Source organism: Ochotona princeps, chromosome 4 (genome assembly GCF_030435755.1).
Source record: "Ochotona princeps isolate mOchPri1 chromosome 4, mOchPri1.hap1, whole genome shotgun sequence".
Lineage (NCBI taxonomy): Eukaryota > Metazoa > Chordata > Mammalia > Lagomorpha > Ochotonidae > Ochotona > Ochotona princeps.
Genome location: NC_080835.1, coordinates 16,622,963 through 16,647,316, shown reverse-complemented (window position 1 = coordinate 16,647,316; position 24,354 = coordinate 16,622,963). Strand labels below are relative to the sequence as shown.

At 50.6% G+C, this 24,354-nt stretch overlaps 2 protein-coding genes across 5 annotated transcripts in view; one reads left to right on the top strand and one right to left on the bottom strand.

Moving 5' to 3' along the window:
- PRDM11 (PR/SET domain 11) overlaps positions 1–2,460 on the top strand; it is an 84,000-nt gene extending 81,540 nt beyond the window's left edge. For 2 of the 3 annotated variants that reach the window (XM_058663128.1, XM_058663131.1), the window contains one exon: positions 1,913–2,460. The gene's annotated coding sequence lies outside the window, so the exon portion shown is untranslated. The remainder of the gene's footprint in view (positions 1–1,912) is intronic. The other variant, XM_058663130.1, reaches the window with a different exon arrangement.
- An 8,739-nt stretch (positions 2,461–11,199) lies between these two features.
- Positions 11,200–24,354, bottom strand: part of SYT13 (synaptotagmin 13) — a 39,583-nt gene continuing 26,428 nt past the window's right edge. For both annotated transcript variants that reach the window (XM_004585380.2, XM_058662463.1), the window contains 5 exons: positions 21,759–21,984; positions 18,531–18,665; positions 17,202–17,503; positions 14,226–14,355; positions 11,200–11,802 (listed from right to left, as the gene is read on the bottom strand). In XM_004585380.2, the coding sequence (XP_004585437.1) occupies positions 11,498–11,802; positions 14,226–14,355; positions 17,202–17,503; positions 18,531–18,665; positions 21,759–21,984 (1,098 nt within the window). In that variant the 3' untranslated portion in view covers positions 11,200–11,497. The remainder of the gene's footprint in view (positions 11,803–14,225; positions 14,356–17,201; positions 17,504–18,530; positions 18,666–21,758; positions 21,985–24,354) is intronic.

The following is a 24,354-nucleotide window of genomic DNA, read 5'->3' as shown; positions in this document are numbered from 1 at the left end:
AGAGCCAGGAGTTGTCTCTGACAGTCTGTGTGGTGGTAGGAACTCACCTGCTGGCTGGGAAAAAGCTGAGCTCCCAGGGTGGTCTGGAAGTTTGGCAGGTGCCTCTAAGCCTTCAGCCAGGTCAGCATTGTGCAAGCCACTTTGCCTTGAGACAGGGTGTTACCAGGAAGCCAGAGTGGCACACCCCTGTAGCTGGCACAGGCTCCTCTCTCCTGTGGTTTCTGTGTGGCCACCCTCAGCCTCCTAGAGGATAGGACCCTCAAGGTCCAGCCCAGCCTGATGACCTTGCATGAGTGTAAGAAACTGTGGACCTGTTGTTCTGCGTCCCCAGTGTAGTCATTCCAATTGAGGCAGAGGCCTTTTGCTCTAGCCACAGCTTGGGAATGATCACTGTAGGCTTTGAATAAGATGTTGACTCTGACCTGAGCCTTGTCCTCATGGGGCTGGCTGATGGGTGACTTTGGCTCAGGGAAGAGTGTGGGAAGTGAAGTTAACCCTGGAGAGCCAAGTTTGTGGCCAGCTGTGCCAGGCAGACCCGCTGTAGAGCCTGGGGGTCTGAAGCCCTTAGGGTGCAAACCATGTGCCCTTCCTTGACAGGTTATCTGAAGCAGGATGGCCCTGTGTGTTTCTCTGCCCACATCAGGGTCCCCAAGTCTTGCCTGCTCCATGCGGAGTGGTTTGAGTATCTGGCACATCTTCCGCCCCTCCCCCATCTTTACTTGAGGATGACAGCAAGCTTGGTCCCCAGGGCCCTTGGCAGCCAAGTTCAGTGCTGGGTACTTGGTTGCCAGTAGCCTCAGCTTTTCTCTGTTTCTAAGATGGGTGGTTTTACTGTGCCTCCTCCCCTAAACATGCTGTTTAACCATTCAGTTTGGAGAAAGGCTCTTGTTGAAGGTGGGGTTTATTTCCCATTTGTTTGGAGGTGAGGAGGAGGAGGAAATGGGGGAAAGAAATAGATGGCTGAGCACAGCAGTGGAGCAAAAGGGGCTCCAGAACTGGCCCACCTGGAGCAGGATGGGTCCAGGATTTGGCCTGGGTGGTTGAAATACCACTTATGCCCTCTAGGGGCGCCCGTCTCCCCCTTTAGGGAAAGGAATTCTGTGTGGAGATTTGCTCTGGGATTAGGGTCTGGGTTGATGTCCAAGGAGAATCCGTGCTTCCACTTGGTCTCTATAGCTGCAGTCTGGGCAGCAGACTCCTAGCTGGGCCAAGTGGCCAGAGCCGAATGAGAAGAGGAGGAATGTGCAGTGGCCTGGGAGTGCCCACTGCAGAAGCCAGGCTGCTGGGGAAGGAAGGGGAAGGCCGATATGAATGAGACACCCCAGACCCTTGGTCCCCTGTTCCCTTTCCCTGGTGCATGGCTTCAGCAACGTTAAGAGAGCTGTGGTATTTTAAGCAGCTGTTGAGGTGGTGAGCTTTGCATGTTTAGCCAGAGGGAGGAAAAGTGGCCCCCTGGGAGGAAAAAATGGTACGGTCCTCCTTGCCCATCTGGCATTCCCTTACCCTCTCCACCCTGTCCCTTCAAGTGGTATCGCCCTGGAAATACCTATGCAATCCAGTCTCCTGAGGAGACCATGCATGGACGCAGGGCTGTGCAAATGCTACAGCATACATGTTGTATATATGGACATAGTACGTATACACGCAGAGTAAGAGTAAATCACATCTATATATCTATAAATAATATGCTATATATTTATACATTTCTATGTTTTAAACAGATATAAATAGAGTCTACAGAGCTGGAAGAGCGATGGGGCGGGGAGGGATGGCAGGTTGTGTGCAGGAAGGGGAGGGAATGAAGCGGACAGCCAGAAGTGCTGATCACTGCGGGACTCCCCAACCTGGTGCTAGAGGGGAGAGGAGCTGGGTCCCAGCCCTCTCCGTGTGCACTTTGCTCTCCTTTCCACAGGCTTGGTCCGAGGCTGGAAGGAGATACCTCCCGCCCCCAGCTCCAGCTGAAGTGCCCCCTGCTCCCCACTCTGCAACCCCAGCCTATGCTTAGGTGGCCCCAGCTGTTTGGCAGTAGGACGTGGCCTCTGCCCCCCTGGTGGGAGGACTCATTGCACAAACTCCCCCAGCACCTTTCAGCAGCTCTGGGAGGGCACCAGGTAAGGTGCACAGACCTCTCCCGCTGCCACCTCCCCACCCCCAGAGGCCGTGCCCCGGGAGTTCAGCCGTCCCCCACCCTCACCTGCTCAGCCAACTGTCAGAGAAGCAGGCAGCAGGAGAAGCTTACTCTCTGGCTACAGCATCGGCGACCAGGCAAAGGTGGGACAGACCTGTCCGCACAGACCCCACAGCAACCCACGTTCCGCAGCAGGACTCTGGCCGTACTCAGGACAATGCTGTCCCCACTCTTCCTGCGTGCGCAAAGAGGCCGGTGGCCCCCTCACTTTGCCGCTGCCCTCACAGGCAGGTTGAGTTCATGTACACTGTTCTGGTTCTGTGACCCGAGGCAGAGGTCACCCTCTGCCACCCTCTCCCCACCGTCCTCAGCCTGTGTCCTGATGTGAACGGGGGGCGCTTTGGAGGGGAGTAGGGTGGGGATAGGGAACAGACAGGGGCCCCTGTGCCACTGAAGGCTTGACGGAGGGCCACCCAGCCCTGACGGGGAGTCCTGAAGCCCATTCACCTCCAGGATTCTTGGCCTCATTTCTTTATTCTGGAAGCGGGAATCAGGGGTGGAACACCAGGGGGTCGCAGCCTGCTCCCCTTTGGTGTTTCTCCCCAACCACTGTCCAGTTCTCCCTCACCATCCTACCATGTACCTCAGTCTCCGGCAGACTCCTTGGGGTCTGCTCTGCCAATGGCCACTCCTCACCCTGAGCCACAACTTGCTGCCAGCCTGGCTCTTGGAATACCCTCTAGAGCCTGGCTCATGAGGGTCCCCCCGCCGAGCCTTCCTCCCACTGCAGTGGCTCAGACACCCCCGGTCAGGAGGGATGGGCATCCTGTACCCCCTCCAGGTAGCAATCCCACAATGCACTGTACCTCAGAGAGAGTGTGCCATGGGCGTTCAGGGGGTTCACGCAAGGACGAAGGCCAGGCTGCCCAGGGCACCCTGTGTCTCCGCGTGTGCGCCTCTCCGGGGACCCATCTCAGCCTGATGGACCCGGGTCCGCCCCTGCCTCTCTCATTCTCTCCACCCCCACGCTGCTGTGTTTTCGTTTGGATCACAAAAGAAAAATGAAGTGGGGGTGGGGGAACACCCAGGAGTCTCTTTATCACATACCTAGGCATGTGTTAATACTTTCTTTCTGAAACAATAAAGACCCTTGATGTTATTATTTTTCAGACTACGCTTTATAGTACCTGTGTGGCGGGACCTAGAACACTGGATACAAATAGAGCTATGTTGGTTTATCATAATCTGTACGCGGACTCTCCTTTGTCATATTATCCTTGTCATGTAAGAGGATTGTTAATAAAAGCATTTAAATTTGCTCACACGGTGCTCTGCACCCACCTGCTTGTCTCTCTCTTTTGCCTGGCATCCAGAGGCTGCAAAATGGGTCTTCCCCACCCCTTTTTGATGCATTCTCCCAAATTGCAACAGCTGGAGCCTAGAGTCAGGAATGCCTTCAGGGTCCCCCCAGAATTCGGGGCAGGGGGAGGGGGCTCCTATAATCCAGGTCCCCCCAGTGAGGGAGGTGAGAACGCCCCAGGAGCCTTGGAGTCATCCCCTGTCTGCAGGCTTCCTGTCAGCCCCTGGGGCCCCTGCGTTTGCCACAGCTAATCACTTTTACTACTTTCCATGGTCAAAGCCACTCTTCAGTTCCCCTGGCCAGTTCCAGTTCTCTTCCTCCCAGGAAGAGAGCAGAGGAGGGAGGAGCAAAAGGCCCACAAGTCCATGTCTGACCAGCAGCCCGAGTGGACTGGGACAGCCCCTCTACCCCCCACTGACACACCCCACAGAGCAGCCCCCACGGGACCCACATTTGCTGCAGCAGCATTTTCAGCAGGATAATGATCTCATCCCAAGGAAATGAGGAGCAGCACCATCTGCAGTTGGCCATGAGTGGGGCTGGGACGGTGTCACAGGATGAGGGCTGCCCTCCACCCTTCCTCCTTGCCAAGGTTCAAGGGCATGTTGTGTTCACCCTAGAACACTTTGGAAGTTGGCTGGCATGCTGAGGACCTGAAGGGTTGCCATGTGACCATTTCAAGGGCGATTTTCTTTCTTTCTTTTTAAGATTTATCTATTTTTATTGCAAAGTCAGATATACAGAGAGGAGGAGAGACAGAGAGGAAGCTCTTCTGTTTGTTGATTCACTCCCCAAGCGGCTGCAACGGCTGGAGCTGAGCCACTCTGAAGCTAGGAGCCCGGAACCTCTTCTGTGTCTCCCAGACAGGTTGCAGGATCCCAAGGCTTTAGGCTGTCCTCGACAGCTTTCCCAGGCCACAAGCAGGGAGCTGAATGGGAAGCGGGCCGCCAGGATTAGAATTGATGCCTAGAACTGGCATGTTCAGGTGAGGACTTTAGCCACTAGGCTACCACGCCGGGCCTTTTAAGATTTATGTTTTGAATGTACTATTTGGATGGCAAAGTTAGAAAGAGAGGAGGGATGTTTGCATTTGCTGGTTCACTCCCCTGATGGCAGCAGGGGCCAAAACAAAGCCAGGAGCCAGTCTCTTTTCTGGTTCCCCACATGGGCACAGGAACCCAAGCACTTGGGCCATCCTCTGCTGCTTTCCCAGGCACATCAGCAGGGAGTTGGGTCAGCAGGGAGTTGACACTTCACCACGCTGGCCTCCAGGTTAGCACATTCTTTTCCACTTGGGCAATCTTACACACCCTGAGCTCTTGTCTTGAACCAACTGCCCCCCAGGATGGCTGCGTGCTGAGTTTTTCCCCTATTCCAGATCTTAGTGAAAATACCCACCTCTCAGCAAAAATCTGACATGATCCCTTCTCTCCAATCAGCTACCCCCAGGCACTCCTGCTCTGCCGCTGTGTTTGTGTGTGTGTGTGTGTGTGTGAGAGAGAGAGAGAGACAGAGAGAGAAAGAGAGAGAGAGAGAGAGAGACGGCTTCTTTCTGTCTCCTGCAGGGTGGAGTGCCCACAAGGAAAAGTGGGGATTCCATAGCAGCACTGGGCTGCACATGGCCACGGAGCCTTTGAACCAGGGATGGATGAGAGTCAGCAGCTCCTCGTGGCAGTGCTGTTCCAGCTTTGCCCTCTGGGTGGCAGCCGAGTTCCTGACTTCTCTCACATCCTGTTTCCTTATTGGACCTAAGTGACCTTGCACCTGACCCCTAGTTCCATCTGCCCTTGACCATAAAACTGAAGGTTGTCCTTGAGCTGCTTTGCATTTCAACCTACACTTGCCCTTTGAATAATTCCCGACCCACCCAATCCAGCCAGGTGTCCCAATGCAGAAGAACTTTTCTCTGCTCAGTGATTTTTGGACTCCATGTTGCATTTTCAAGCTGATGTATCTAAAGGACTACTCAGGGATGACCAACACCCTCAGTTACTGGCTGCGCCTCACAGCCTGGGCTCCGAGTTCAAATCACAATACTTGCGCTCACATATCCTGGTGGGTCTCTTCAGTGTCAGTGTAGCTCCAAACTTGCTGTGTACTGATGGATTCTCATCATGGTGCTGGCCTCTTAGCTTAAACGAGCTGGGTGCTCAAGTGTCCGGGGATTTCCTCCTTCTGTCCTCTTCTCTCCAGGTTTCTTGGGCCAGCTGCCTGTGGCTTTGAATGCACAGCCAATGACACCTGCCCCTGTGTGGGGATCCCACCCCTCCTTGAGGAGACCCTCAGGCATCTTCTGCTTCTGACAGTTTGTCCTTCTGAGCCCTGGGTAGGGGACAGACTGCAGAGGCTTTGGCTGTGTTGGATGTGAGCAAGTGTTGTCCTGGCTTGAGTCCCTGGTTTCTAAAACAGGATTTCTGCCATCCACCTTTGCCCACTGGCCATGCAGAAACAGCAAGAAGGAGCTTAGAGGCACCTGGTGGGGGACCTATGGCCTCACCTGGGCAGCACGGAGCAAGAACCTCAGGATCTTGCTCCTGAGGTGGATCCCTTTAAACAGCTTTCAATGGCAGCATCTGGGTTTAGTGCTGCTACTGGCTTCCTTCCATCCTCTTGCCAGGTAGATACCTTCATCTGTGGCTTGGGAAAGCTGCTGGCTCTTCTGCAGGAAACCAATGCAGGAAGGGTGGGGGCAGTTTTCCCAACACCTGTGTTAATACTCAACCCTCAAATACATCACAGCCACATCCTGTAGTTTCATCTTTGCCAGGCTCCTGCCCCAAGAGAACACAAAACAGATGCTAGAGTTGAGTCCCAAAATAGAGAGGCTTCTCCATGCCTCTGAGCACCCAGAAACTCATTGTTGGAAAAATACCACTATCTCCACTGGTGATGAAGTAGACAAGATGCTGCAACCCCAGGACCAATGTGCCCTTGCTTCTTGTTTAGGGGAGTGGGTGACCATTAGGAGGAGCTGCCAGGACACATGGCACATGAGCACGTCTTTATATGTAAAAGATAGGGAGCCAGAGATGCGTGCGATGCATTTGGGGCTGCTGATCTGCATTGGAGAATCCCAGACATGTCACTCGAGTGAAGGCCTTGGAGCATTATTTACTCAGAATTAAAACTTGGCAGATGGAAACAAGCCCAGCCCAGCTGGATTGCATGCAGGCTATTAGGTCCTGGGGGTGCTGGAGGTGCATTGAGTGTCATTTGCAGGATCTGAGTCTGCTATAGGAGGCACTTCATTGGAAAGCCCTATGTCAAGTGATGAATGAACTCTTCTCCCTCCTTCCAATCCTCTTTTACATAAATCCAGACTCTTCCATAGGCATTTGAGGCCCAGGTAAGCCAAACCCCTAAGCACCTGTGGATATATATCATCTCCATGATATTTGGCACTGTAGGATAAGAGCCATTCATGTTGTTAAAAATCGATGTCTATGTACTTAGGGTGAGACATTATATGCACAGACCTGGAAAGCTAAGCTGTCTCAGCACTTTCTTTATGGCTCCTTTGTCCTACATAGGAGCCTTTGACTTTGATTCCACATGGCCTGACAGATTTCCTACTGACTTTGAAAGTCAAACCTTACCCCCAACCCCCACCTCAACATCGGGGTCTCTTCTTCCTGGGCCCAAGGTTGCAGAAACCACCAAGAAGACATGGGGTGAAAGGACTCCAGGGGGTCCCTGTCCCTGCACACCCTCTGGAGTTCAGGAATAGCACTGACCACTGCACTGACTGTATGTGCGGTGGGAGTGTTTTAGATGGTCACTATTTTTGCTTCATTTTTCTTCTCAGGAGTGAGAGCAAGGCCCAAAGAGGTCTTCATCAATCCCTGCATTCCCAGCTACATGTAGCCCCTTAGATCTAGTCCCCAGGCAAGGCCACAGTACATGCATGTATGTCTGTGTGTGCATACTCACACTCTATGATCCAGCAATTCTACTCACTTCTGTTTTATATTTTAGAGAAACTCACACAAGGATACATGTTCAGAATGCATCCTGTGAGCGCAAAATTTTTTAAAAAGCAACAGTGTTGTCATATACATGTAGTCAAAACATAAAGAAATGTTTGGTATGATAAATCTCACATTCAAGATCATGATACCCCAGACAAAATGCACTGAAGGGGCCTCCAATGATCAGGTCTGGTTAAGGTTAGCAGTGGTTCATGTGTGATCTTGGAAGTTTCTTCTGCATTTTATATGTGTGAACTACTAAGAAAATGGAAGAACACAAAACAACAGGCAGCTGACCCTGTTGGAAATTATTTATTTGCCACTGCAAGAATTTTTACTCCCAAGTGTGGCACCAGACAATGACCATGATGTCTCATGCAGCTTTTTGTGCTTCGGTTCATGACTACAAAACAAGCACACACTTGACATTTGACAACAGGAAACAAATCACGAGTACAAATCGCAAGGACTAGGTCTCTCTTCTAAGGTTCGGCTACAGCCACCTTCCATCCAGGACTCTTCCACAGCCCGAAAGGATGGATCTGAACACTTGCTCTCCCAGCCTGCTTTCCTGGCCTCACTGCATGGGTGGACGACTTGTCCTTTAGGCCAAGGTCATGTGTCCAATGGAAATGAGGTCAAAGAGTTTGAGCCAGAGGCACTCAACACAAATGATCTGACTGGATGCAGGATGTGGAGGCCCAGATGAATGAATGAAGAGGTTCCTGGTTCCCGGCATCGGATGAACCCCATATTCATGTCTATGAAGGGATCAAGTCACCTTCAGGACAACTGCCCAGTCTGAGATGGTCTCTTACTGTATTTTCACCTCTGTCATATGCTTTTCCCTGGCCAACTACAAGGCATTCCTCTCATCAATGATCTCGTGTAATCACACCAGCCCTCATCAATGATCTGGTGTGGTCATACCAGCCCAATCACTCTCCTTTGCTAGTAAATCATAAGTGTGTCTGTCTGATGCGTGGGAACTTGGTGCGGATTAGTGAAGTTTCCCATTTGGCAATTTGACATCTCTGGGTAACTGAAAACACACAAAGACAGAGTTTTGGTGGAAAAGTACAACATTCCCCTTCCTTATTTTATTCACAATATCTACCAGGATGGCTGTGATGGTACTTAGATTCACTTTTGAGTGAGACTTACGTCACACATTTCTAGGCCAACCACTATGATGTCAGATTGATGTCTTTACTACTGAGAGCTCAGCTCATCTTTCTATCATTTCCTTTTTTTTTTTTTTAAGATTTTTATTTTTTATTACAAAGTCAGATATACAGAGAGAGGAGGAGAGACAGAGAGGAAGATCTTCCGTCCGATGATTCACTCCCTAAGTGACCCGCAATGGGCCGGTGCGCGCCGATCCGATGCCGGGAACCAGGAACCTCTTCCGGGTCTCCCACGTGGGTGCAGGATCCCAAAGCTTTGGGCCATCCTCGACTGCTTTCCCAGGCCACAAGCAGGGAGCTGGATGGGAAGTGGAGCTGCCGGGATTAGAACCGGTGCCCATATGGGATCCTGGGGCGTTCAAGGTGAGGACTTTAGCCGCTAGGCCACGCCGCCGGGCCCATCTTTCTATCATTTCAAGTGGCTTCTTCTACTCAACACCCCATCCATCCCTTGCGTATTCAACATGTATTTATCAAACAACCAAGAGACAGGTCTCTCCCAGGCTTGGAATAACCAAATGAATATGGAGTCAAACCCTCTACAAAGCCTGCTCACACTGTACATCCTTGCCAGGTGAGGTGATGGCCCAGGGCCAATCCTCAAGCTTGGATTCTGGAAGACAAAGATATTGAGATCCAAAGAAATGGATGCCTTGTGATGGGATGACTGGAAGGACTTGATACCCTAGGATCCAGAATCCTGCCCAGCCTACCTCAAATGTCCTTCGGTGGTGAGACTATCAGGCAGGTTTGCAAGTTTATTAGGAAGAAGTACATAGATTCAAATCTAAATACTTCAAGTCAGAGGGTTTGATATCCAGAATCCCAACTCTTCTAGACTAGACTAGCAGATGTTGCCAAGAAGGGAATGCTGATTGACTCACATTGGGACTGTTCGTCCTCTTGGTATTAAGCTGTACAAAAAAGAAGAGATGGGAATCCAAGAGACACGTTCTAAGAAGCCACTAACCAGTGTTTCACTTATGAAAGGAGTGGGAGAAAAGGAACCTGGCAAGGGCTTTTCAATCCTAGAGATCAAAGTTTCTGACTAACTAAAACAGAGATGGATTTTTTTTCTGTTTCTTCAGAGAGTGGGCTGAAGTTATTACTAAGGGTCTTCTATTTCTGTAAGAAAGGAAAAATGATGAAATGTTGTTCTAAGGTTCTGGCTCAGATTCCCAAGGACAGCCAGGAAGGATCTGTCTTGTTGGAGGAGGGAAGACTTGGCCAATCTTGCCCAGAACTTCCTCCTTAGACCAGGGGACTGAGCTGACATCCGAAGGGCTACACTATTGGAAAATAGTGTAGGAGGCATCAAATAATTTGTGAGAAACTCACATAATTTTTCCACCAACTTTTTGAAACCATTTTTTCTAACCCAAAGTCGAAATACAGAGTCTGTGGTCCTGGAAGGATCTGGAAGGTTCTGGCACTTTCTGGGCATTCTCAGTCACCAACTTGAAGTTCAACATAATACCTTAACTGAAAGATGACCAGTAAGTGAACTTGATATTTGTGCTTAGCCATGGAGCACCTAACAGCTTGTGAATACTATGTCATCCATCTGAGAGTTCACAGGCAGGCTCCAGTGTCATTGGTTTTATTTTACAGACGGCTAGACTGAGGCTGAAGTGGGCCAATGCCCCAGGAATTCGGGCTCACAGGTGAGCGCTATTCACTCAATAAGGCTCATGATTTAGACTGAATCAACAATGTGGGGCATCTACTTGGACTAATAAAGTAGGCATTTGAAACAGAGCGGATGCATTTTTGTTTGTACACTGATTAAAATACTAAGTCCTGGACACCGAGGGAGGGAGGAATGGTTACAAAATCCTTATTATATGAAGTTCTCTCCCAAGTCTGTGTCCATGGAGGCAGGCACAACAGATCAAATCAAACATGAAATTTCCTTCTGAAATGGCTGGTGAGTCAAGAAGCAGCTACCAGGTATGTCTCAGAGGGTCCCATGGTGAAGCTGGTGGTCTTGACACTGGGCACTCAGAATCCCACCCAATGAGCAAAGGGGCTTCTCAGCCCCAAGAAGAGTAGAGGCTGATGGTGATAACACAAAAACCATAAAGCTTTTCAAGAAAAAGCAGCACAACATCTGGTCCAAAAGCAGGATCTCAAAAGCACAAGTTCAAACACGAAACATGAAAACAATTGCATTTTAAACCTCCAAATGTCCCACTGATGGCCCACATGTCCAGCAATGGAACTGGTGCTGGAACCTTAACAAGGGGTGTGGCTGGAAAGCTTCCTGGAATGTAGCAGCAGGGATCCTCCAAGTGCAGTGGCCCAACTTCTGCCTCAGAACCTCCTGGTGCTTGCTAAAGAAACAAAAAAGAGTGCTCCTGGGCTCGGGCCAGGGGAGTTGATTTGGGACATCTGCTCCGGGGGTCCCAGGAGCTGCTGGTGATCTCTCACACACAGAGGCTTGAGAACTGTGCTTGGGTGACTGTTCAGGGCTTGATTGAATGCTGGCTAAGGTTTCCCGCCACCCAGACAGTCCCAACTTCCAGGTGAAGGGCTCCCTGTTAGAAACTTCATTATTGTCATCACACCCAGATTCCACAACTGAAGCATTTCCACATCTGGCCTAGGCCCACCTGCAACGCCTGCCCATGAGGTGTAGGTGACAAGAGTCTCACTGATGGCAGAGGGCATTTCTCAGTGAAATGCCAATGTCTTGCCTTGCTGATGTTTTCAAGATGGGAATGTGATGACTTAAGAAGCAGGGTCCTGTCTTCTGGGTGTCAGATAGAGGACAGGGCAGAAACAGGAGACTGCAGAGGACAGCGGGGGCCAGAGAACAGGGCAGTGCCCGAGCAGATGTTACGCAGAAGGCGGTTTACAAGTGCAGCCTGTGCCACATGGCAATCTGGCGGCGTGGGTTTTTGAGCATCTCCTCCCAGTGGCTGCGCTCAGAGCCCGAGGCATGCAGGCCCAAGCTGCAACACCCCAGCGCACAGCTCTGGCCCTCCTCATCCTGGCCTAGCACCTCTAGCTCCACGCTGGAGGCCCGCAGCAGGTCATCTGGCAACTCAAACATGATCATCTCGTTCCACACTGGGTTGATCTTATGCTTGGCCCGTTTTGTCTGCTTCTTCTTCAGCTTCTGAGCCTGGTGCTTCAAAGTCACCTTGACCGAGACATCTAGGGAAGAAGGCGAGGAGACATGAGGTAGACTAGAAGGCAAAAAAGTAGTTTCTAGGGCTCAGGACAGTACCTACCCTCTATGCCCACCCATGTCAGCACTGGACTATATGTCATCCAACAATTTTTTTTAAAAGACTTAATTATTTACTTGAAAGGCTGTGTTACATGGAAAGAGAAAGACAGGGAGAGGCAGAGAAGACCTTTTCATCCACTAGCTCATTCCCCAAAAGGTCACAATGACTGGAGTTGGGCCTGACTTAAGCCAGGAGTCAAGAGTTTTTTCTGGGTCTCCCATGTGGGTGCAGGGGCCCATGGACTTAAGGTATACTCTATTGTTTTCCCACATATATTAACAGGGAACTGGGTTGGAGGTGGAACAGTCTGGCCCCAATCCGGTGCCCAGATGGGATGCCAGCACGGCCAAGCTGAGGTTTAACTCACTATGTCATAGTGCTAGACCTGCAATAATTGTTAAATGCTTGCCATGTGGAAGTGGCCTGGAGCCAAAAATATACCCTATAGAACTCACACTCAGCTGTGGGAAATGGACAGTACTAGTCCATTATCACTTCTCCAAAAACATTTTTGGATTTGGGGAGTTTACGCATTTGAAGAGATTGCTGTGTATCCCTCATGAGGTACGTTGGGTGCGACACCTAAGTGTGAATACAGAAATCACTCATGTTTCAGATACATCTTAGAAGATACACTGAAGGTAATTCCATACAATATTTTTTTTCTGATTATTTTGATCACCAAGCAAATTTTCAAGCTGTGAAAGTTTCTGCCTGTGGTGTTCCATCAATGTCCAAATAGCTTTGGAGTTTGGAGTCTTCAGATGGCACAGTTTTGGGTAAGGGTTACTCAACTTTTCCCATGATATGTAACATGAGCTACTGGGTGGCATGTGTTGAAGCCACCCCTGCCATGAACCCTTCCTGAGGGCTTCCTAACTCCAAATCAAAGCAGGAACACATGACAGCTCAGATGTCCTACAGCTTGATTTTCAACTCGGACCAGGAAATCATGCCATCCTCATATCTTCATCCCCATCAACCCTCCCCTTCCAGAGTTTGTGTCTATTATCAGGCTCCTCCTGGGACCTGGCTTGTGTCCAAGCGATTTAAGCCACTGCCTGGACTCTAGCATTCCAGCATCAGTTCCTGTCCCAGCTACTCCACCTCCAACCCAGCTTTCTGCTACTGTACCCGAGAAAGCAGTGGAAAAATTGTCCAAGTGTTTGGGGCCCTGCCACATACATGAGAATGTCAGATGGAGTTAAGGATCCTGGTTTCAGATTGGCCCAGCCCCAGCTGCTTGGGTTGCTTAGAGGATGAACCAGCAGATAGCAGGTTCTCTCTCTCTCTCTGCTTTTAAAATCCACAAATAAATACATTATCCCTTCAGCACCATTACAGCTGCCCCCTCTCCCCCAGAAGCCTACAAATGTGTTCCTAGAGGCACTTTCATTTCACAACCCAAGTCTGGGAAGGACTTGAACACTTTTTCATTAGTCCAGGTTCCCCAAGCTTCGGCAGGAGGGCTGGTGACTTTGCACCAAATGGTATCACAGCCAGCCCAGGGGGCGTCGTTGGTTTTGTCAACAGAGATCATGGAGAGTCAGAATAATTCCCCTAAGAAAGGTACGGAGTTGTCCAGAGGGACTGCAAAGGGGGGCACTTAATCTGCCAGATGGGTGAACTTCTGATTGCATTCACCCCAAATCTTGGGCTCCAAGCTATAAATAGAGTTGCTATAAATAGAGATGACTTGCTAACCTGGTATGAGCACTTGGTTGGCAGGCCAGGTACTACCTAGTGAGCCGAGGCTGCTTTCCTGCCTTGGTCCCTGAACTTGGGAGCTGTGCCCAGGGCTTCTGGAATGGTGCCAAGGGACTTATTTGGGTATATGGGGCACAGACGCGTGAAGCCTCAGGCCCTGACTCCAGGGCCTACACACCGTCTGTTGTCACCCACACCCTAGCTGCTGAGAAAAGAGAGGAGTCTGGGGTGGGGGTGGCAGCTAGCAGAGACCTTGGGAAGAGAGGAGGCTGGGCTTCCTGACACCTGCCTGAGGTGGCCCAGCCAGAGTTGGGTGATAAGGACAGGGTCCAGTTTGCTCTGTAGCCCAGGTCCCTCCACACCCTGGCTATCACCTGGCCCTTGGCTTCTGTTAGAACAATGGTTAGGGCAAATGGTTCTCCAAGTGGCTCTTAAAGGTTAGCAAGTCCAGGGATCTCCTACCTGGATCCTGATGCAGCATTTTGAGTGAGTTGTGGGCCTCGGCCAGAGGACCCTGCTGAGGGTGACTCCTTATGCAGGTGCATCTGTCATTTCCCTGTTTAACTATGTCCATGTCCTCCCAGGGGCTGCCTCCCTCTGCTCACATGTCCTGGCTCTCTGTTCTGGCACCTCACTCACCCTTGCCCAGGAGCTCCTTGGACTGGTGAGAGTGGAGGTTCTTGGCTTTAATCAGCACCACCAGGAGGCGGTTGGCAGCCGGCAGGTAGCTGATAGACAAAAGAATCTCTCCACTCCCCGCAGAAGACTCCTGAAATGCAAAAAGAGACACACGGGAGACCATGCACTGGGAAGGTGGCTTCTGTCCCATCCACTGACATTGAGACTGAGGTCATGCTGGGCTTCCACCTAACAAGCAGCCTAGAAACCATTTGCCCATCAGTGCTGTCTTCTCCACCCTCACCACCCAACGGGAGCCAGATACCAAGGAGCTCTCCGTGGGCATTTGCCAACCGTAGCAATTAGCTGATGTACACAAGTGACTTTTTGATTGTCCATTCAAACCCAGCACATAAAACAGAGCCAAGAGATGCCAGTCAGAGCATGGAAGAGGCAGTCAGCAAGAAGTCCTTTCCTCCTTTACTGCCCCCTGTCTCTGTCCCTCCAAGCTCCTGGGAATGCTCCAGGGAACCCCAGGTGAGAATCACTACTTGACCATCAGGTTTCTGGGGGTCAGTGGGAAGTTGGACTTGGCTACTTGAGAGCCTGTGTTGGTACCTTCACTATATGGGGTTGTTATAACAATGCAAGGAATGATGTGCATATTTAAGCAGAGTGTCCTGCATACATTACTAGGAACCATGGTACTTGGTCACCAACATCAAGGAAGGGCACCCGCTTTTTCATGAGCTTATTAAAGTGGGGAGCATTTTTTTCTGGACTTGGGGAATGAAGCTGGTTAAAAGTGACGGGTAGCCATGTCCCCACTCCTGTCTTGCCTTGCATTTACAACTTGCATCCAAGAAAGATGTCTCCAATATGAGCCGAGGGGCTCACCCAGCCTGGTGGTTCAGGAGCTTTGAGGATCCCTGGCAAGGACATGAAAGATTCCAGCCAGTATGTATCACACACCTCCTCCGTGCGGGGCATGATTCCATTGTATGTACCTCCGGACTGTCGTTGCACAGAAGACTGATCGCAGCAAACATCGCCTGCCCCTGCACATAGCAGGTGCTTCATAATGCATGAGGTACTTCCAAAAGTTCATGGAAAATGGGATTAAAAGAAAGGCCCACTTCTTTTTGATATTTAAGATTTTGAAATCCATGTACTCAATCTTCAAAGGGTTTGTGGAATTGTGTTTTATAGAAAAACCGTGGATAGATTCAAAGTTTTCTGTACTCCAATAAATATTATAATCTTCAGTTCTTTTTCATTTCTTTTTTTTCATGAACTTTTGGAAGAAATTTGTGAAAAGAAAAAAAAAACCTGGCCATTCTATTTTTGTCTTGACAAGCATCCTAAGGGGGCTCCCACTTGAGGTCTTGGCACCTGTCACTCTCAGGGACCTACCTCTCCACGTCTGAGCTTACCCAGCCAGTGACTGAGACCTGGATGGAGGTTTCAACCAGAGCCAAAGCCCAGGGCCTGAATCTGCTGTTCTCCAATCCCTTCCCAGTGCTGTCTGCCTCTGCCTCTCATTTCACAGTGATTTGTTCCTGGCATCCAGCAGGGTGGCAGCAGAGCTGGGCTGGACTCAAGGTCATTTCTTGAAGGTACAGGAATGGCCTGTGCTGGAACTGCACAACAGTCAGATTTGGGCTCTTTGAGGACAGGTGAGAGTCCCTGCAGGGGGCAACAGTCCCTGCCCCTTCTTAGTACTGCTGCTTTAAACAGCTGTTGACCAAAATCCTCTGTCTTTTTGGCTTCTTCCCTCACTTTCCCTCCTTCCCCAAGGTTCTCAAGAAATCATTCAAGGCTGCACTCTCAGTGGGTTACACTGTGGCCCCTGGTGACGCATGAGCCACTTTTGGCTGCTACTTTGTGCTGAGCATCTTCCAGCCAGGACTGGTGTGAGGAGGAGGGGACAGAGGAGGGGCACCACTGCCACCTCTGTTAACCCATGCTTGCCTAGAGAAAAAGCACCTGGGCTGCCATGACTTCAGGCTCCAACCACCTGGCACCAACTTGCCCACACTCCCACCTGGATGAGGGGTTCCATGGCATGATCACCTTCACAGGGTCACCTCCGACATGTGACTCCATGCCACATGCTCTGAGATGGCACCCAGGTGCACTGAATAGTCCAAGCATGAGTGAGAGGGCACCTACGGAGCAGGTGCAGCTGCAGTGAATAGACTGACTGGCAGGATGGACGAACCCTGAGGATAGTGTTCATTACTGCTATGGCCAGGACTCGAGTTCCTGGCTCAAGGCCCAGGACACTGTAGCAGCTGGTCAAGGTGCTTAAAGAGTAAGTTGATAATTTCTGTTTGTATTGGGATGGGGGATGGTAGTGGGACTAGATGGCTGAATTTCAGCCCTTTGGGGGCTGGACCAGAGCTTCAAAGTGGGGGAGTCCATGCATCTCTAGAGGAAGTTGCCTTAGAAGCCAAGTGTTGGGTCCCTCTCCCCAAGTTCCATTTGTGATTCCAGCAGCACCTCAAATCACACACTGCCTTGGAACAGTCTAGTTCCATCGGGTGCACCTGTGATTTGTACCAGCAGGTTTTACTAGGTTGAGTTGGTGGTGTCCTGGCTAGGGACCCTGTGAGGCAATCCATGCTTCTATAAGACTCAGCTCCCAGTCTGTAAACAGAATAGTCCTCTCTCTGTCTCTCTCTCATTCTCTCTCTCTCTCTCATGGGTGATTCGGGAAGCACTGCAGTTTGCATGTGTTTTGTTCATGTGCTGGAAGCCAAGTTTCCAGTGTGGTGTGACTGAGGTACACCCCAGGCCCAACTCATTAGATCATGAACCGCACTGCCCTTGGAAGGGATTAAGACTGATTTTGTCAGAGTGACTTAGTACTGGGGGGAGTGGAGTCATTAAGTGAGGCCACCCCATGCCCTTAGCTCTTTCTTGTTGTGATAGAGCCAAGGAAGACCTCACCAGGGGCCAGATATTTCACCCACCCTGGCACAGAGGAATGCCTACCTTATCGGAAGTCTTCAGCTCACCCCACTGGGCAGCCCCTAGAGGCACGGCCACACCATCCAGGCCCAGGCGGAGCTCCCCAGCCACACTGTGACGAGAGAAGCGATCACAGGTCCTCAGAGTCAGGGTCAGGGTGGCTGTGGGCAACTCCTCCTCTGCCAGGGGGAGCGCCAGTCCCTCCTCCCACGTGGTATGTAGCTGCCGTTTCTTCAGTGCCGTCTGGGCCTCCACAGAGCCGGTCCTGTTGGCCACACTGCCCTGGACATAGCAGTCACAGCCTCTGTCGTGGCCATTGGTCATTGCTGCAGGCAAAGACAAAGCAGCACAAATTGGCACTGAGGACAAGAGGAGGGAAGACACCTGATCCTGTGGAGGGTTGCAGTCATGACCGTGGTCGTGTGATAGACCCCAAGGTTGACCACCTGGGACACAGTGGAATGGCACTGAGAGCTGGGAGGTCTCAAGGGGTCAGTGTCAGCTGGATTGCCTGGGAGAACAGGGATCACACATGGTGGCCCCAGGGCCCTTCCATTGAGGCTAGGGGAGTTTCAGCCCTGGCTCTGCCATGGGTAGTTAGAGGGGCCCTGAACAAGTCATAAGAGCTGCTAAGCCTCAGTTCCCTCATTTGTAAAATGGGGCTATTGTGAAGATGAAACAAAATGAAGTGTATGAAAGGGCTTAAAAGCATCAAAAGACAATGAAAGGGGAAAAACAGTCACTCAGAATGGATCTGGCCTCATCGCTGCTCCAGATTACTTTGCGGTCTTAGCTTTGGTTGCAGAGGGTAAAGCAAACTTCCAGGGCAGGGAGAAGGAGGGCTTCCTGACCCCTCCAGTCCCTGAGACTTTGGAACATAGACTTTGCTAACTGTTCACAACACCTCTTAGTGTCTCGCACGAAGCCCAGCCTCTGGCAGACAGCTGACTTCACTAAGAACTCATTTCCTCTTCTTCCTAGGCATCCAGCTAGGCCACCAGCAAGGAGGTAAGGCCACATGGCTACAGCCCATGGAATGTGAGACATAAGGCCTGACATGGTCAGGTGCAGGCTATTAAGGAAGAGTTGTGCACTCCTTGGTCTCAGTCCCTTCCACCTGCTAGAGGAGGGAGACAAGGGAGCCAAGGAGATTCCAGAGCCACCGAGGCTGCAAGAGACTTGATTCAAAAGACATCTACCCACAGCCGGGCCTGTTACAAGGGACAGAGAAAGGAGTCTGTGTATGACTGTCATATGTTGGGGGATCTGTTTTGGGGATCAAAGCCCAATGTGCCTCCATCTGTGGATACTCCCATCACCCTGTGCCCCATGGGCATCGGACAAGAGCAGTACCTTCCAGGCGCGTCACAAACAGCTCAGCCTTCTGCCGGTCATAGTCCAGGCAGTAGTGGAGTTTGGGGGCCTGATTCCAGCTCGCAGCCTTCTCTGGGTTCCAGGTCTCAGTCACACAGACGTCCTCCACCACACCTATAACAAGAGACGAAGCTGTAGCAGCCACCCAGGTTGTGGCCTTGCAGCCCCCATCTCCCCTTTCCCATCTGTATGCCATTAACCCAAACCCAAAGTCTTTAGCCACACACATGCCGTGGCTACATAGAGGTAACACCACTGACAGTGGGCATGGCACACCAAGGGGTTATCATGGACTGGAAGTCAGGTTGTGAGCTTCAGGGCCAGCATAGTAGCTAGTGTCTTTGAACAAGTCACCGGACCTCTTTAGCCTCAGTTTCTTTATCTTGACGATGGGCGTGGCAGCAGTGTCTCTCTGCTAGGCTCACTGAGGGCTATGAAATAAGGTGGACAATCTCCTCAGTTCAGGGCCTGGTCCCCAGTGAGTGTTCCCTGGGGGAGACTGACCATCAGCAGCAGCCCATCACAGAACTCGTCAAACAGCAGCCCATACAGTCCCTGTATCCTTGGAGGCAGCAGCCAGAGGCAAGCTTAGAAGAATTAAGTCAGGAGAAGATGTTGGGGGCAAGGTCAGGAGAAGGGCACTCGACTGGAGTGCATGTGCGGTGCCTCTTTGCTGAGTGCACTCATTAACATTAGCTCAGAAATTTCTAAAAGCACTGCTCTCCCTCCTCACGCTGCTTGCATGGAGCAGCCCGCCATCTGGAAGCACTCTCACCAGGCAGAGGCAGTACACACACTGAAAGGACCCAGCAGCTGCAGCACACTCCACTTTTAGTAAACTGGAATTAAAAGTCTGATTCTCAGAATGCATTGCAAGGATAGACATCTAGAGGGCTAATCAGCTGCCAAATGGTTCATTATGAAGTCTCTGCAAGTGTGAGAAATGTCTGTTGGGAATCTAAGAAGGGACAGACGGATCAGCAGTGATATGCATGAAACTGGATTTGTGGCTGCACAGGATCCATGTTGCCCCCAGAGACATTCACAGGCTATGGCAGTAATGCCAATGTGAGAAAGGATAAGCCTGACTCAACTCAAAGGTTACTTTAGCCTTCAACATCAAGACCAACCCCAGGCAGGGCATCTGATCCAACAGCAAAGAAGCCCATATCCCATATAGGAGCAGATTCCCAGGTCCGAGTCCTGCCTGCATTCCAGCTTTCCAGTTTCCTGTGAATGTGTACCCTGTAAGGCAGTGAATGATGGCTCAAGCGGTTGAATCCTCGTCACCCACATGAGAGGCCAGGGTTGTGTCCCTGACTCCTGGCTTCTGATCAGACCCAGCATCAGCTATTATAAAGTATTCAGGAAATGAACCAAAGAAGTTTAGAACCCCCACCCTTATCTAGGATCTTTTTTCATGGGGGGCTTGGCTCAGGTGCAACAAGAACAAACTGTTTCTGCTGCTGTTCTCAGTGGGGAGCAGGCAGAGCCAGGCAGTAGCAGCAGATGGGGCTTCAGGAATGGGTGCTTGTGCTGTACAATGAGTGGGGAGGAGTGTGGCTGGGAGAACAGACCACATCTGGCACATTACAGGGCCAAGAATGAACCATCTGGATCATGTACACACCGCTGCCTGTCGTCAGGTTATAGGAACCAGGAGCTCTTGGTAGGTTTCTATGGAATCAGAAGCAGGTTGTTGCCTTTTGGGTTGGGGATGAAACCACAAAAGGCAACCCATGAACGGAAGTAACCTGAATTCTTCCCAGACCCAGTATGAACCAGTTCTGCTCTCCTTACCAGTGAGGGTCCAATTATGCCTTCATCTGAGCTTTGAGAAATTGGGGGTCACAGGAAAGGGCACCCCTGCTATGATGATGATGAACAGCATAATGATGATGATGATAACCCCCTGCTATGATTATGATGATGATAATGACCACTCACAAGGGCCCTCATATAAATCATTCCCATCCAACAGTAAGCTCTCAAGTATTAAGCAAGTCTAAATTTAAAAATTTATTGAGAGGAAGGCGTGCACACACACAGAGAGAGAGAGAGAGAGAGAGAGAGAGAGAGAGAGAGCGCATTCCCTCCCACTGGTTTACTTCCTATATTCCCACAACAACCAGGGCTGGACCAGGTCAAAGTCAGGAGCTAGGAATGCAATCCAGGTCTTCCACTGGGTGGCAGAGACACAACTACTTGAGCCATCGCCTACTGCCTGTCAAGGTCTGCATTAGCAGGAAGCTGTACTCAGAAGTCAGAGGCAGCTATAGAACCCGGGCACCTCGAAGGGACACACAGGTCTGAAATGGTGTCATAACTATGAGACTAAACGCTTGCTGAGTGGGTCTAATGTCAATGCGGTTAACACATGGGTGGGGAAACCTGGAGTATGGAAGCCAACCAGGAGTTAATCAGACTGTTTATTCTTTAAATGCCAGGCTTATCACTATGGGTCTGGACTGGTGTGAGCAAGAAGATACACTGAGAGCCATGTCAAAGCCATGAGGTTCCTTCTTATCTCACTGTCTTCCTTGCCAGCCACAGAGAAGGAAACCCCAGACCACACAGCAGCCCATCATCCTGCTTTGATGCTTGGCTTCCTGTGAAGCTTCCATAACCCACTGGGTAAGGGACTAGGGTCCCTGCCCTTCCTGCCTCCCCCTGTGTCCAGCACCAGCTCTATAAGCATAAATGGGATGCATTCAGAATACAGAGGCTGGAGAAAAGGAGAATGGAAGCAATAAATACACCTCTGGTATAGATGGCCTTCATTGCCAGGCCCTGAGCCAGGCATTATCTCTGCATTATTCTATTTGGATTTTATAATAACCATGTCAGGCAGGTGATAGTGTGATTCCACTTTATGATGACGAGACAAGGACCCAGAAAGGATAGCATCATGACTCCTGCTACACTTGCAGTAGATAAGAACCCATGCTTTTCACTGTGATTCTTGGAGGTCTGTCTGTAATGACAACAGCTGGACACCTCAAGCAGAAACAACCTATAGCCCATGAGCAGGATTACAGGCCTGGCATCCCAAAGCCCTGGACCACCTGCTCACCCAGAGCAAATGCCACAGCATGGGGTTCCTGCACAGCTCCCAGCCAGGCCACACATATGGTAACACCCCTCCTCCAACACCACCCCCTCCACTGTGTGCCACTCATGAAGAGAGAGGGGACAGGAGACACCTACCATTCTGAGGAAGGATGAACAACTCCTCCGTGACCTGGTGCTTGAGGCGACTATCATGTGAGGCCTGGGGGCTGGCAGGTGCTGGCTGCTCCTCTGTGGTTCTCAGTGTGTAGTCCGCATAGTTGATGACCTCAGGAGTGGTCACATTCGGCCTGGGGCCGTACATGTCTGGGAACTTCAGCAGGGCCCGGGGCTGGACGGGCTCTGTGGATTTCTTCACATTGAACTGCAAACACGGAACACTCTGGTTAGTGGCTGCCTGTTAATACTTCCTGTCTGGTGCCCACACCCAGAAGGGAGAGGCTGGGACCAGCAGAATCACAACATCAGGGATGTAGGGGGATCCCCCCAGGAGGCGGGGCTGTTCCTTTATCCATCAACGCACTTGTCCCAAGATTGTGCTCACAGCTGTGCTCTATCACAGTGGACCCCTTTCTGCCGATGTCATTGGTGCTCCTGGCTTCTTTACCCTCTCTCATTTATCTCTCACTCTTCCTCTCCTTCCCTACCTGCCTGCTTGTCAAGCCTTATGTAGGTGGAAAGGATTCAGAAAGAGATGTAAACTCTTCCATCTTTGGCCTCCATCAGGAACTGAGCTCCCTTGCACCTGGTGGATGCAAAGTTACATAACAGGGTTCTGCACTGTGGCTCTGCAAGTTAAGTGATTGTCTGCAATAACACCAGCTTCTCACACTGGACTACTGGTTCGAATCTGGTGGTTTCACTTTCAAAACAGTTTGCTAGGGACTTGCGTAGGGAAGGAGTGGTAGATGGTACATGTACTTGGATCCCTGTCATTTATGTGGGAGACTTGGATAGGTTCCTGGCTTTGGCCTGGTGCCCATTTGGGGATGGAAGAGCTCCTTTTCTGTCTCTCCACTGCCACTTTGCCCAAAGACATCAATAAATGGATCCTTTAAAAAAGCATGCAAAGATATATAGCAGGCAGCAGTACCAGGTCCCAGGAAACTGCAAATTGATGATGGGAGATAATGGGATTTCCGCTTGAATCCTGGTTTCCAGGGAAGACAAGCCACCAGATGACCATGAAGTTAACACAAACAGGTAATAGCAGAGTCTCACACTGGCTCTCCTGCTCCTCACCTTTCTGTGGGGGTCAAGGTTTTCTACCCAGTGACAAGAGTGAACCGTGGCAGACAGTATGACATGGAAATTGGTCTACAGGAGAGGGATGGTGTTCAACTGCTAGCCCTACTTGATCATTTCATTGCTTGTATTTCTGTGGTCTGTACCTTGACACTGAATTGCCCCAGGAGAAATACTGCATGTTCTGCTCTGGTGGGCACTCTGTCCCTGAACATCACTGTGACAGGCTGGGCCTGGGTGACGGGGACATTTCTTTATTATCTCATCCACTGGACAAATGCTTAGGTGTGCACAAAAAGGCAGGGCAGAGCCCCAAGGGATGAAGGCAGCAGCCCCACCTCTCCTGAATGCCCACTTCCTGCCAGACCCTAGTTGTTGGCCCTGCATGCAGGTACATTATTTTCTTAAGATTTATTTTATGTATTTGAAAGGCAGAGTGACAGCGTAAGTGACAATGAATGAGAGCAAGAGAAAGAGAAATAGCGTGAGTGAGAGAGAGAGTAAGAGAGAATGATTAAAAAGAAAACGCTCTCATCCATTGGTTCACTTCCCAAAAAGCAACAAAGGCCAGAGATACTTCAGGTAGAAGCAAGCAGCCTGGAACTCCATATGGGTCTCCCACGTGGGTGTAGGGGCCCAGACATTTGAGCCATCTTCCACTGACTTCTCAGATGCCTTAGCAGGGAGCTGGAATAGAAGTGGAGCAGCCAATACCCAATCAGTGCTCCAGTACAGGACGCCCACATAGCAAGTGGTGGCCACAATGTTGGCCACTATAGGATGGAATTTTTAAGATGTACATTTTTAAGGGGTACAGGTCATTCCTCTTGTAGAGATGGCAAAATAAAGCTCGGATGGGAATAGAACAGTCCTAGTCTCTTCTCAGAAATTTCACCCACTAGGCCATAAAGCAAACCAAGTCAAACAAGCTTGGTTGCAAGCAAACTAACCTGGTCAGTGGAATGTATCCTGGAGCGAGCAGGTTCACAGTGCATTTCTTTCCCAGGCCTGTACCTGCCTGTCAACAACTTTTGTCATTACCTTTTTAGACACTTGGAGTAACTGGCACAATTTATGGCATGAGGTCCTTTTCACACCTCCATCCCATGGAGAATGTAAATGGGCATCCAGGGACCTGGTTTCCAGTTTCCACTCTGTACCTGGGGCTGGGTGACTTTGGACAGCCATTTCACTTTGCTGGATTGTCACCTTAAGTGACAAGTGAATTTTAGATTTATCCTACTCACTGTTCTGAGCTGCAAAGTGAGGGGAGACTCCATGCTATACTTTGGGCCACAGGTGAACTGGGGAGACCCTCTCCAACAGAGGCCTCTCACAGTCCATTGGGCAGAGCTACAGGATCACAGTGCAGTGGGCCAAGGGCAATGTGTGCTCTGAACCACTGCAGAAGACATCAACACCCTGAGGGTGCAATGGGAGGGATCTGGGAGGTCAGCCAGGACTTCAGGAAAGATGCAGTGCCTTGAGG